This window comes from Physeter macrocephalus, unplaced genomic scaffold, assembly GCF_002837175.3.
Source record: "Physeter macrocephalus isolate SW-GA unplaced genomic scaffold, ASM283717v5 random_1760, whole genome shotgun sequence".
NCBI classification, from domain to species: Eukaryota; Metazoa; Chordata; class Mammalia; order Artiodactyla; family Physeteridae; genus Physeter; species Physeter macrocephalus.
The window spans coordinates 758-11,810 of record NW_021146555.1 but is presented as its reverse complement, the minus strand read 5'-3'; the positions used below and the strand labels follow the sequence as shown (position 1 = coordinate 11,810).

The 11,053-nt window shown below is 54.7% G+C and overlaps 1 protein-coding gene across 1 annotated transcript in view; it reads left to right on the top strand.

The window, feature by feature from the left end:
• The window catches only part of LOC114485411 (actin filament-associated protein 1-like), a gene marked incomplete at its 3' end in the record, with an annotated part of 23,584 nt that extends 12,736 nt beyond the window's left edge, over nt 1-10,848 (top strand). Inside the window, exons 3-4 of the mRNA XM_028486787.1 lie at nt 2,629-2,737; nt 10,637-10,848. Of these exons, the coding sequence (XP_028342588.1) occupies nt 2,629-2,737; nt 10,637-10,848 (321 nt within the window). The remainder of the gene's footprint in view (nt 1-2,628; nt 2,738-10,636) is intronic.
• Between the last annotated feature and the right edge of the window lie 205 nt (nt 10,849-11,053).

Sequence of the window (11,053 nt, the reverse complement as noted above, 5' to 3'; positions counted from 1 at the left end):
CCGCGCGCCTAGAGCCCGTGCTCCGCAACAAGAGAAGCCACCGCAATGAGAAGCCCACACACCACAACGAAGAGTAGCCCCCGCTCACCGCAACTAGAGAGAAAGCCTGCGTGCAGCAACGAAGACCCAATGCAGCCAAAAATAAAAACATTAAAAAAAAAAATCAGTAACCTTGTGTTAACATTTTGATGAGTGACCTGCCCTTGTATAGAGGTGAGCGTAAGTGCAGCTCTGATAGAAAGGCTGATAGTGTACCTGTTTTCTTTCACTTGGCAGTATCTAGTGGAGATTTATCAAGTGAACGACTGCAGACGTGCACAGTCCTTTTACACGTCTGCACCTGGCTGTGTCAGCATACCTAAGCATTCTTCTCTCAGGGAATGTTTAGACTGTTTTTTTTTTTTTTTTTTTTTTTTTCGTGGTATGCGGGCCTCTCACTGCTGTGGCCTCTCCCGTTGCGGAGCACAGGCTCCGGACGCGCAGGCTCCGCGGCCACGGCTCACGGGCCCAGCCGCTCCGCGGCACGTGGGATCCTCCCGGACCGGGGCGCGAACCCGGTTCCCCTGCATCGGCAGGCGGACGCGCAACCACTGCGCCACCAGGGAAGCCCCTAGACTGTTTTTAACTTGGGAGGGAAAAACTTTTGTTGAACATCCTTATACGTTTTTGCTTGTGTGACCAGTTGACCTTCTTGGCATATATTTCTAGAAGTGGAGTTGTGGATTTAAGGGCATACGTATCGAGTGGCTGTGTCAAACGCACGACCACCCTCAGGGTCTGAAAGTCTGCTAAGTCCCATCAGCTGAGAGTCAGCGCCTGCCTTACACACCTTTGCAGCACGCGGAAGGGGCCTGCGCTAATTCATAAACATTCGTTCGATGCAGCCACTTGTAATGCTTTTCTAGAACGTGAATAATCCGACTGTTTCAACATACTAAGGGGAAGTTGAAACACCCTCCTTTCATGAGTAAAAACACTCAGGGAATCAAACAGCCCCCTTCCAAAAGCACCACGCAGAGCCTTTAACCCTGGCGTGGACTCCTGTTCAGACCTCACCCGGGGAGGACAGTGTGTCAGGTTACATTGTAGGCACCACCCCTCCTCTCCAGACGCTGGGAGTGGATGTGGTCCAGCGTGAGAGCACAGGGCGATGGCGGGCGGGCCTCGGCCTGGGGAGGGGAGTGCAAGGGAGTCAGGGCCCGGGGGTGGAAGGGAGATGACTGCCTTCAAGGGTGGGTAGGAACACTGCGCAGATGACCTGGAGTGAGTTATCTTTCTTCGTCTGGCGAGAGGAAGGAGTGGGTCGAGTGCACAGTGGTGCTTAGTCATTCGCAGAGGACTTCTTGGCTTCAGACTTGAGTTACAGGAAAAGTGGTGGAGTTTCCCATTCTGTGGAGCATTGTTCCCCTTGGAGACTGCACTGGTCGGTCTTCAGTCTGGGGCCTCTGTTCCCTTGCGTTCTCAGCGACATCTTTCCCGTTCGCTTGTAGGGTATAGGTGGTGTGAACTAGTTATGAAAGGGAAAGAGAGCGAGAAACAGAGAATATGAACATGAAAAAGCTCTTTACTGGACAGATCTGGTGCTCAAAAACCCCAGCCGTGTCATGGACCAGTGTCTGCTCTGGAGCAGGAGGTTTTAGACTCCGAGCCTCGCTTCCCGTGTCTGTAAAACATCAGGTGATGTAATATCGACCTTGAAGGATCCCTGGATGGATGACTGATGTAGCTTGTAACCAGTGCAGAGGCTGCTTAGGACGGTGCCAGGCAGATAGCAGGTGTTTGGAGGATGTTGGCTTTCCTGCCCTTCGGCCGTTTCTGTTGACCTAAGGACCAGGGACCGATGGGACGAGCAGATCCCATACGTGTTCATGGGAAGAAGAGGTGGGTCTGCCTTAGAGTCATCAGGGACTTCTGAGAGAACGGTGCTTCAGCTGGTCTTGCTCCAATCCGGATGGTCCTGAGCCTGCCGGCTCTCCATGCTCTGAAGTTACGGCTTCAAAATCAGGGTGCCTCCGTCTCAGAGTCTGTCAGAGTCCTTCCTTCTCTAGACAATAATTTCCGGTTGCTTTTAGAGGTGGGCTCATAGGTGATTTCCTCTTCTCTTGTTTTGAAAGTTTCCCTGGCACCCACGAGGAGCGTGGTGAGATTGTGGGCAGACACACTCACGGGTTCAGTCGCTGTGTCACGAGGGCTTGCTCTGTGATGTGCATGGATGGATCGGAGCCGTCTCTGTGTCCCTCGGGGGTCTCCAGTGTGGGACGCAGGCCGTGAAGGGGAAAGTCAGCTTGGGCATCTGGGAGGGCAGTGGCGTGGGGTAGAGGGGAGGAGAGACGCCTGTCTCTGCTCTGGGGGAGGGGTCCGCGAGGGCCAGCGCGCGACTGGTGACAGCCGGCGGGTCGTGTGGGTTGAGTGGCGTGGCCAGGGCCGGGCTGAGGGTGGCCGTGAGCGGGCGAGCAGTGGAGATCCCGCCAAGAGGCGAACTTTGGAAGCTCTTTGGACGATGTTCTTTTTCTCCAGGGACTTTACAAAGGAGCGAGGAAAATATTTGCCCATCGACACCTGTTAGGTGCAAATCCAGAATTTCCTCCTAATGGCTGTCCTCTGTTGTTTTTTCCTTTCATCGCTCAGCCGCCTGACAGCGGGCCGCCACCGCTACCGACATCCTCCCTCCCGGAAGGCTACTACGAGGAGGCCGTGCCGCTGAGTCCCGGGAAGGCTCCGGAGTACATCACCTCAAGTGAGTGGCCCCCCGACCTGCCGGGCTTCTGGGGAGCCCTCCCGCTTTTCGGGTGAAGGGGAGTGGGGGCATTACACGACACCGTGGAAGTGTGGACGTCAGGGAATTCTGAACCCAAGGAGGGAGGTACGGAAAGGGTTTTGAAAAGTCTAAGGTGTCCCCCAAGTACCTTCGGTAATTTCAGATTGTTGTCTTCCTTGTGACTCAGAATTAGTGAAATCTTGTTGCTGTGGGAGCATGCATCAGCCAGTGAAACGTGTTCCCTTCGGTCAGAAGAGAAGGACTTTTTCAGGCATGTTTTCATGGGGTCCCTCCCCGCCACCTTGACCAGGGCACGTCCCTCTTAGGCTGCATTCACGGTGCCACCGAGAAAGCGTGTCTATAAAATAAATACAGAACAAGCAGGCATCTCATCGTAGCTGTTTGTTTGTTTTTCAGTTTATTTTTTGTTGAAGTATAGTTGAATTACAATGTTGTGTTAATTTCTGCTGTGCAGCAAAGTGACTCAGTTATACGTATATATACATCCTTTTTCATATTCTTTTCCATTAGGGTTTATCCCAGGATATTGAACCTAGTACCCTGTGCTGTACAGTAAGACCTTGTTGTTTATCCGTTCTGTATACACCAGTTTCCGTCTACTGATCACAAAACCCCACTGCAACCCTCCCCCACCCCCCTCCCCCTTGGCAACCACCAGTCTGTTCTCTATGTCCCTGTTTCTGTTTCATAGGTAGGTTCACCTGTGTCATATTTTAGATTCTACATGTAAGTGATATCACGTGGTATTCGTCTTTCTCTTTCTGACTGACTTCACTTAGTATGCTCATCTCTAGTTGCATCCATGTTGCTGCAAGTGGCATTATTTTGCCCTTTCTTATAGCTGAGTCATATTCCGTTGTGTGTATGTGCCACATCTTCTTTACCCATTCATCTGTCGATGGACATTTAGGTTGTTTCCTGTTTCTTTTTTTGTTCCCCATTCATACAGCTTTTGCAAGAATGCTTTGGCCTGAGTTAGGGCTGTCGTGACGTGATCGTTAGCTGCCTGCTGGCACTCAGAAGTGCCCCTTTGTAGGCAGCCGGCTTTCACAGTCACAGAAAGAAGGTCAGTGGCACAGAGCACCTTGTGTAACTACCTCTGGGGCTTGTTTTTAGATCTTTGCCTTTGCTCTTGCCCCCGATACCTCTGGCAGCAGGCAGCGTGCTTTGTCTCGTAATGAGGCAGATGTGGCATATCTGAGTGTGCTGCCCCAGGGAATCCAGCTTGCCTTTCCTGCGGAGCACGCGTAAAGCGGGCAGTGAAAGAGCGATCTGGTCGTGTCATGGAGAGGCTTCCGTGTCTTCGCATCTCGTGTCCCGTTCTCCCGCCTTCTTGCTCTGCTCGAGGAAACGCTCTCCATTGTCGCCGTCTGCATGTGCCCTGAAGTCTCTGCTTCACGCAGACTTGGAGTTTTCTGATCTTTCTCCCCCCTGGCAGCAAACAAGCAGGGCCATTTCAGCAAAGCGGAATCTAACCTGAGCGTTCCAGGAAATACCCTCAGGATATTTTCTGACCGTGAAGAGGGACACCCGGAAGCCAGGTGAGCGGGGCCTTAGGCCCTGGAGGGCAGTGGCCTTTCCCGCTCACTCGTGCCTGTTTGCTCTGGAGCAGGCCGACACAGCCTCGGCCCAGCATCAATAGATACTTGAGGCCCTCTTAATGAATTCTGAATGAGAGAAGGGACAGTTCTGACAAGCAGGCCGTGAAATACTGGGTTTTGAGATCTGAGTATTAAATATTTAAATTTCTCTTTCATTTTAGAACCATTTGGGAAAAATGCATTCAAGTAATTTCTAAGTGTCCACTGTTTCAGAAGATAGTAAATTAATTAGAAAACACAAAAAATTAAATGATATAATTCAAAACTTCAGTGGATTCCTCTCTTTCTGAAAACAATGAATAAAGGAAAAAAAGTTGCTGATGAGGGTCTTTCCCACCGTTGGGAACGTTGGGTCCCAGCCTTCTCCCACCTTCCTTGTCCCGCTCCACCATACTTTCAAGACCAGAAACCGAGAGTAATTTTGTTTGACTTGCGGGGACCTTTGGTCATCTTCGGTCCGAGAAGGCCCACGCGAGCGGTGTGTCGTGTCCTTAACTGCTGAGGTCGGGCCCCTTTGGTTGAGCTAAGCCCAGAGGGAGGGCCACGGAAGGACTGCTGCCCGGGGAGGGACAGCGGGTCCGCAGTGCCAGCACTTCGCTCAGACGTCCGTGCCCGAGCCTCGGCTGCCGGCCAGGACCCTCCGCGTGGGGAGCCGTGGCAGGGGTCTGCGGCCGGGTCGGGCCAGGGTCGCGCCGCCTTCGCTTACTCATGGGCTTCTGGCAGCTTTGTCGAGCCCCGAGTCAGGCCCGGTTTACTGGAGAAGCAGAACCACGTCGTGCGGCAGGGGCGTGTTGTAGACGCGAGGCCCTGTGGGGTCGTGGGAACCGGGGGCAGACGCGTGCCGGGGGGCCGGCCAGCAGCAAGGGGAGCTGCACGAGGCCCGGGGGCGAGGAAGGACGCTGGGGACCCCCTGCCTCTCACTCCCCGACGCGGGGCCCGCCAAGAGGCGGCCGGGCGGGGGACCCTGCGGGAGCGCCGACGAGGAAAGCCTGCAGCCCAGCACCCGCGAGCTCAAGCTGCAGCGCCTGGCACCCTCCCGACCTGCAGCCGCTCCCCGTCGGCCGTCCAGGTTGCTCACGGACTTCTCTTGTGGCCAGTCCTAACCCAGAAGCATCCAGCAAAGGGAATCTGGGGGATGTGTTCCAGCCTTGCTGAGCTGATACAGTGTAGAAGTGCCACCGTTGCTCCTGGGTCGGTTTGGCACCCACGCACCTCTCTTCCCCCACAGTGGATTTGCAGACGAAGACGGGAGCAGAGTCGTGGTTCAGCGTAACACGGTGCAACTATGACTGGTGTGACGGAACCTCCCTGACTCCCCAGAGGGTGTGACATCCTCTGTCCACTTCGGGGTGACCTCCTGCTCTTCTGGCCAAGTCACACTCTCCCCTTTGGGAGCCGGCCACTAGAATATGGATCCAGGGTCAACTGCTGTTAGCACTTCTCTGTTAGGTGGTAGGGGATGTGAGAGGGGAAGAAAGGGATTCGATTGTACGTACACAGATAGAGCCCTATCAAAATATGGACGAAAACCTCGTAAAGGGTTCAGTCCTCATTTCCACAGACGGTCCATGGTCCTCGCTGGTATTTATAACTTCCTGCATGTCCCCTTTGCCTTCAGCAAGCACCTCGGTTGACGGTCCAATACAGTGGCTCACCTTTCCTTCCTGAAAGGTCTGGCCTCCAGCAGGACTACCTGTACTGGACAGTTGCAGCGTCCCGCTGCCTTGAGTGCTGAGGACGTCCCAGGGATCTCCTGGACCTGGACGTGCTCTTCTCCACGCGTGTGGTCACGGCTTCTTGGTGGGCGCGACCAGTCACCCAGTCACTGCAGTGACCACTAGTTTTTCTGTTGTCTCCACTTCTGGGTCAGTGGAGCCATCACTGTGTCCCTTGGAGGGGACATTCTGCCCCTAGAGAGTAAGACCTGTGGCCAGCAGAGCCAAAATTTCCAAGAATAGAAGGAGAATTTTAGTGAGTGGATGTCTAGGGGTACTAGTGAGTGGAGTCACTACCATTTCACCCCTGGGTTCCCAGGCCTGTGCTTGGAGATATTCTGGAAGGTGCCACCCCCCAGCCCCACAGGTGTGACCGATCAAGCTGGGCCTGAAACGGGATGTTCCGAAGGGATTGCACCGGTCTGCTGCGTTGGCTGCTTCAGGGTGCCGAGGCCGAGGCGAGGCCGGGGAGCTTCAAGAGCACAAACCCTTTGCTGTCGACTTCAGTTGCTGCGAAATGAGTTCCTTGGTCAGAAGCAAGGCTTCTAGCCCGTGGACGGCGCCTTCTGCGGGGCCAGCGTGGGCAGCGGGTGTACTTTACCCCTCCAGCGAGGGCAAGGTGCTGCCCTTCCACGGCGCGCGTGGTCCCGGGATAAGCTGTGAGCAGGCGGCCGGCTGACAGCCCAGGGGACAGTGTCGTGTGCAGGCAGGACACTCAGAAGTGCCAGGAGTCAGGTGGACCTCGCTGAGAGGAAGTCCACGTTGCTGAGTTCCACGTGTCACCTCCACCCCGACACCAGCTGCCTGGGCGGGAGTCCACTCGGACAAGAAATCTGGGCAAAAAAGCCCACTGATGTCTGTATGGCGGGTCGTGCGGTTACCTGATTGTGATCTTCTGGCGAGGTTGCCCTTTGCTAAGCCCTCACCTGGTACGCAGGTGCTCTCCTTCTGAGCCCATTTGTGGAGGTCTGTTCGCAGCCCCTTCCGCAGACCTCCTTGCTGCCGGTCCCTCTCAAGCCTTGACCGTCCCGGCAAACGCCAGGCATGCTCACGAACCGGTGCTGAGTGGAGAGGCAGTGCGGAGAGAACAGGGGCACAGGCTTCGGAGCCACTTGCTTACGCCCCTCGCTTACGTCTTCAGGGCCTGATGGAGCCCAGCGGACACGCGCCTGCGTCGAGGCGATGCCACGTGCTCCTCGGTGGGTTGGACGACCCGGAGCCCCTGCGGGGCAGCTCAGGTTGATCGTAACCTGGTGCTCCACGATCAAGCGTTTAGACTCTGCTAGGGCGGCGGCGGCGCGCCGAAGGCCATTTCCCAAAATGAAGAGGTCCTCATCAGAGGCTGCCAGAGCTGCGCCCTGAAATCCTGCGGGTCGGCCCTGAGCTTCACCTGTGAGAGCCTGCCAAAGGCTGGAAACACCAGTCTCCAGGGCAGGGTTTGAGCAGAGCTGCGGAAGTACCACGAGGTGGAATAGGAGATTTATTCCAGGGGCTCGACCTCACACGATGGCGGAGCTGGTGAAGGTGTTCCCCGAGCTCCTGGTCAGAGCGGCCCTCGGGGAGGAGAGCGGGAGGAGATGAGGACACGCCGTCGGTGACTCTCTGCTCTCCTCCCCAGCCCTGCGTCTTTCTTAGCTTTCCACAGGGCCCCAGCCCTGACACTGGACCCCTTGACATCCTGTCACAGCCCCCAGGAGGAACCCTGGGCTCCGTTGGGTGACCGCCCAAGAGACTTGCCAGTGAGCGGGTTGTCCTGTGGCCCCAGCCTGTTGCTCTCGACTGCTTGGTTTGCCGCTAAGTTGGCTGACGTTCTTCTAACACAATTCCGTCAGCCCTGCCCTCCCAGAGGAGGGCGGGCCGTGAACTTACCGTCTTTTCCAGCCGTGGATCTCAACCCCTGGGTAGCCAGCGGCACGGTCTACGTTTTCAGTTCAGAATCAGGTTTTGGCTTCTTCCTTCATCAGGGTGTTGCCTTGGATGAGTCACCTGATCTCTCGGCATCCTCGTCCCTTTCCTCTGAGATAAGGGTACTGCTCTGTGCCCGCCTCTGGGCGGCTAAGAGGACCAGCAAGGCAGGGGGCGTAAGTGCAGAGCTGGCTTCCTCTTTTCACAGCCTCATCCCACAGCGTACAGATACAAGTGTAAAAAATACTGCCTGGGGCTTCCCTGGTGGCGCAGTGGTTGAGGGTCCGCCTGCCGATGCGGGGGACGCGGGTTCGCGCCCCGGTCCGGGAGGATCCCGCGTGCCGCGGAGCGGCTGGGCCCGGGAGCCGTGGCCGCTGAGCCTGCGCGTCCGGAGCCTGTGCTCCGCCAGGGGAGAGGCCACGGCAGCGAGAGGCCTGCATACCGCACACACACACAAAAATACTGCCTGACGCATAGTGAGCGCTCAAGAAATATTTGTTGCATGAATGAAATGAAATTTTCCCATTTCTGACTGATTTAGTCATTAATTCTTGTGTTCATTCAATGTTTACTGAATTTGATGTTCCAGAAAATGAGCTAAGCACTGAGGGGTTCATGGACCCCAAGCTGTTGTGACCGTCATCTTTCTAGGATCAATCAGGACTTGGTCCACCGTCCGTCTGAAATCTCTCAGCGAACCCTGGGCCGTGGAACAGCACGTGGTCTTTCACAGTTTCATACTTCCTTCCCCGTGTGCTACGTGCCCACTGTGCTAAACTTAAAAAAACTTTTATTATAAAATATATTTATCAAAAAGTGCACAACATATGACTTGCCAGAGTTACCTCTTCGGTCATCCGAGTCTCTTGCTTAAAATCTTTCCCTGACTACTTTATCAGGATTTAAAATTCAGCCTACCCTGCCAGTCTTTCTCTTCCCCCGCTTAGTAAGTAATTCCTTGTGGGGAAGTTAACATGCAAGTGTGACCACAGAGTCCAAATCACAGCGCAGTTTCCAGTGAGTTCTGCTCTGTGCACGGTCGGCCTTTTCTGCCGCTTCTCCCGTCCTGTGCAACCGGTTGCTTCACCCGTGGTTTCTCTTTATCTGTCTCTCATTCCTCGTTTAGGTGTTCATTCCTCACGTGTGTTATGAAAGCAGATGCGTTCCAGATGTGTCCGGGGGTTGAGGGGAGGGCAGAGATGAATCAGACACGGCCTCCAGGACCTCATGATCCAGCAGGGCCGAAATTAAGAAGGTCACTCAGAGTCACTAGTCTTTATTCATCACTTTTAGGATGCCAGCCCTCCTTCTGAGGGCTTTGCGTTGAATTTCAGTCGATCTAACTGTTCTCCCTTCTACAAATATTTGTTACTTGCCCTGTGCCAGGTAGTTTGTTAAGTGCTGGGACAATCACATCCAACAGGGTGGTCTCCCTTCCTGCAGGGGACTTACAGCCTGATGTGGGACAGGCAGACAAACAGAGGCGACAGTACAGTGAGATAAGTTTTGTGTTGGGTGGTGTGGAAGCAGAGGGGAGGGGCATTTCACCTGGTGTCATAGCTCAGGCTGCCGTAACAAAATAGCATAGCCTGGGTGGTAAAACAGTGGGCATTTATTTTCTCGGAGTTCCAGAGGCTGGAAGTCCACGACCAGGGCTCTGGCATGGTCAGCTTGTGGTGAGGGCTCTCTTCCTGGCTTATGTACATCCACCTTCTCCCCATGTCCTCACACGGCAGGGAGAGAGTGCGGGATCTCCCTCTTTCGTTTCTTCTAAGTGGATTACGACCTCATTTAACCGTAATTACCTCCTGAAAGTCGTGTTGCCAGGTACGGTCACATTAGGGTTTGAGCCTCAACACGTGAATCTGGGGGGGCACCCGATTCAGTCTATAGCAGTCAGTGCTGGTGATCCAGGGAGGGCTTCAGGGAGGAGGTGCTGTAAGTTAAATCCTGAGTGGTGAGAGCACGTGTCCAGGCAAAGGCAGGAGGCTGAGTGGGGTGGGCGCGAAGCCGGGGTGAGTGCAGCGTGTGAGACCCCGAGGCAAGGGAAAGTGGGGTCTATAGCTGGGAGACTAGAGACAACCCGGTATTTAAGTGCTGGTGCGTGGCAGAGCCAGAAGGAGGTGTGAACCTTTCTGAGAATCCCACAGATGACCTGAAGGAGAGGGGTGGCCTTGGGGTGGATCTCGAACCTCAGGAAGGGTTTGTGCATGTGGCGATGCCAGGAAGGAAGAGGGCACTGCAGACTTGAAAGGACTTTAACATAAAGGTGTGGGTGGGAGTTTTCTTTGGCGAAACTCTCTGCGAGGTGGGGTCATGGTGCCCGGCAAGAACGCAGCAAGGATTCGACAGCGTAGGGTCTGCGGGTGCTGGGCCCGTATAGAACAGTCCAGAAGTGGTTTTTATAAAGATAGCATTCTTAGTCACTTCAGTTGAAAACTCTTCGTTGAGTTTCCGCTGCCCAAGCCTTAGTTATTTTTTCCCTGTTTTTGCTAACTGACGTTTCCCCAGTTACCCGAAGGCAGAAGCCTCTTTCTCGTTTATGAATATAATAATGTGCCCTGGAGCCCGTAGGTGGTCCTCAAGATAAGGCTTTTGTAACCAGGTTTTTTACTTTCATGTCTTACTTTTGACAGATTATGACTCGGATGCAATGAGTAGCTCTTACGAATCATACGATGAAGAGGAAGAGGATGGAAAGGGGAAGAAAACGCGGCACCAGTGGCCCTCGGAGGAGGCCTCCATGGACCTGGTGAAGGATGCCAAGATCTGTGCCTTCCTGCTGCGGAAGAAACGCTTCGGGCAGTGGACCAAGTTACTCTGCGTCATCAAAGACACCAAACTACTGGTAAAGCCTTGCGACTTGGTTGCTCTTGTGTAGAGTCGGTAAGATGTGGTCGGCCGTCTAACCGGGTGGAATGTATTACCCAGGCGGGTGGCGGTAACATCGCGGGAGGGGGAGGGAACAGCGGTCAAGGGCCGGCCCATGATGGGCCGTCAGGGAGCCCTGGCCGAGGCTACCGTGGCTTTAACGCTGTTGGTTTCGCCAGCCC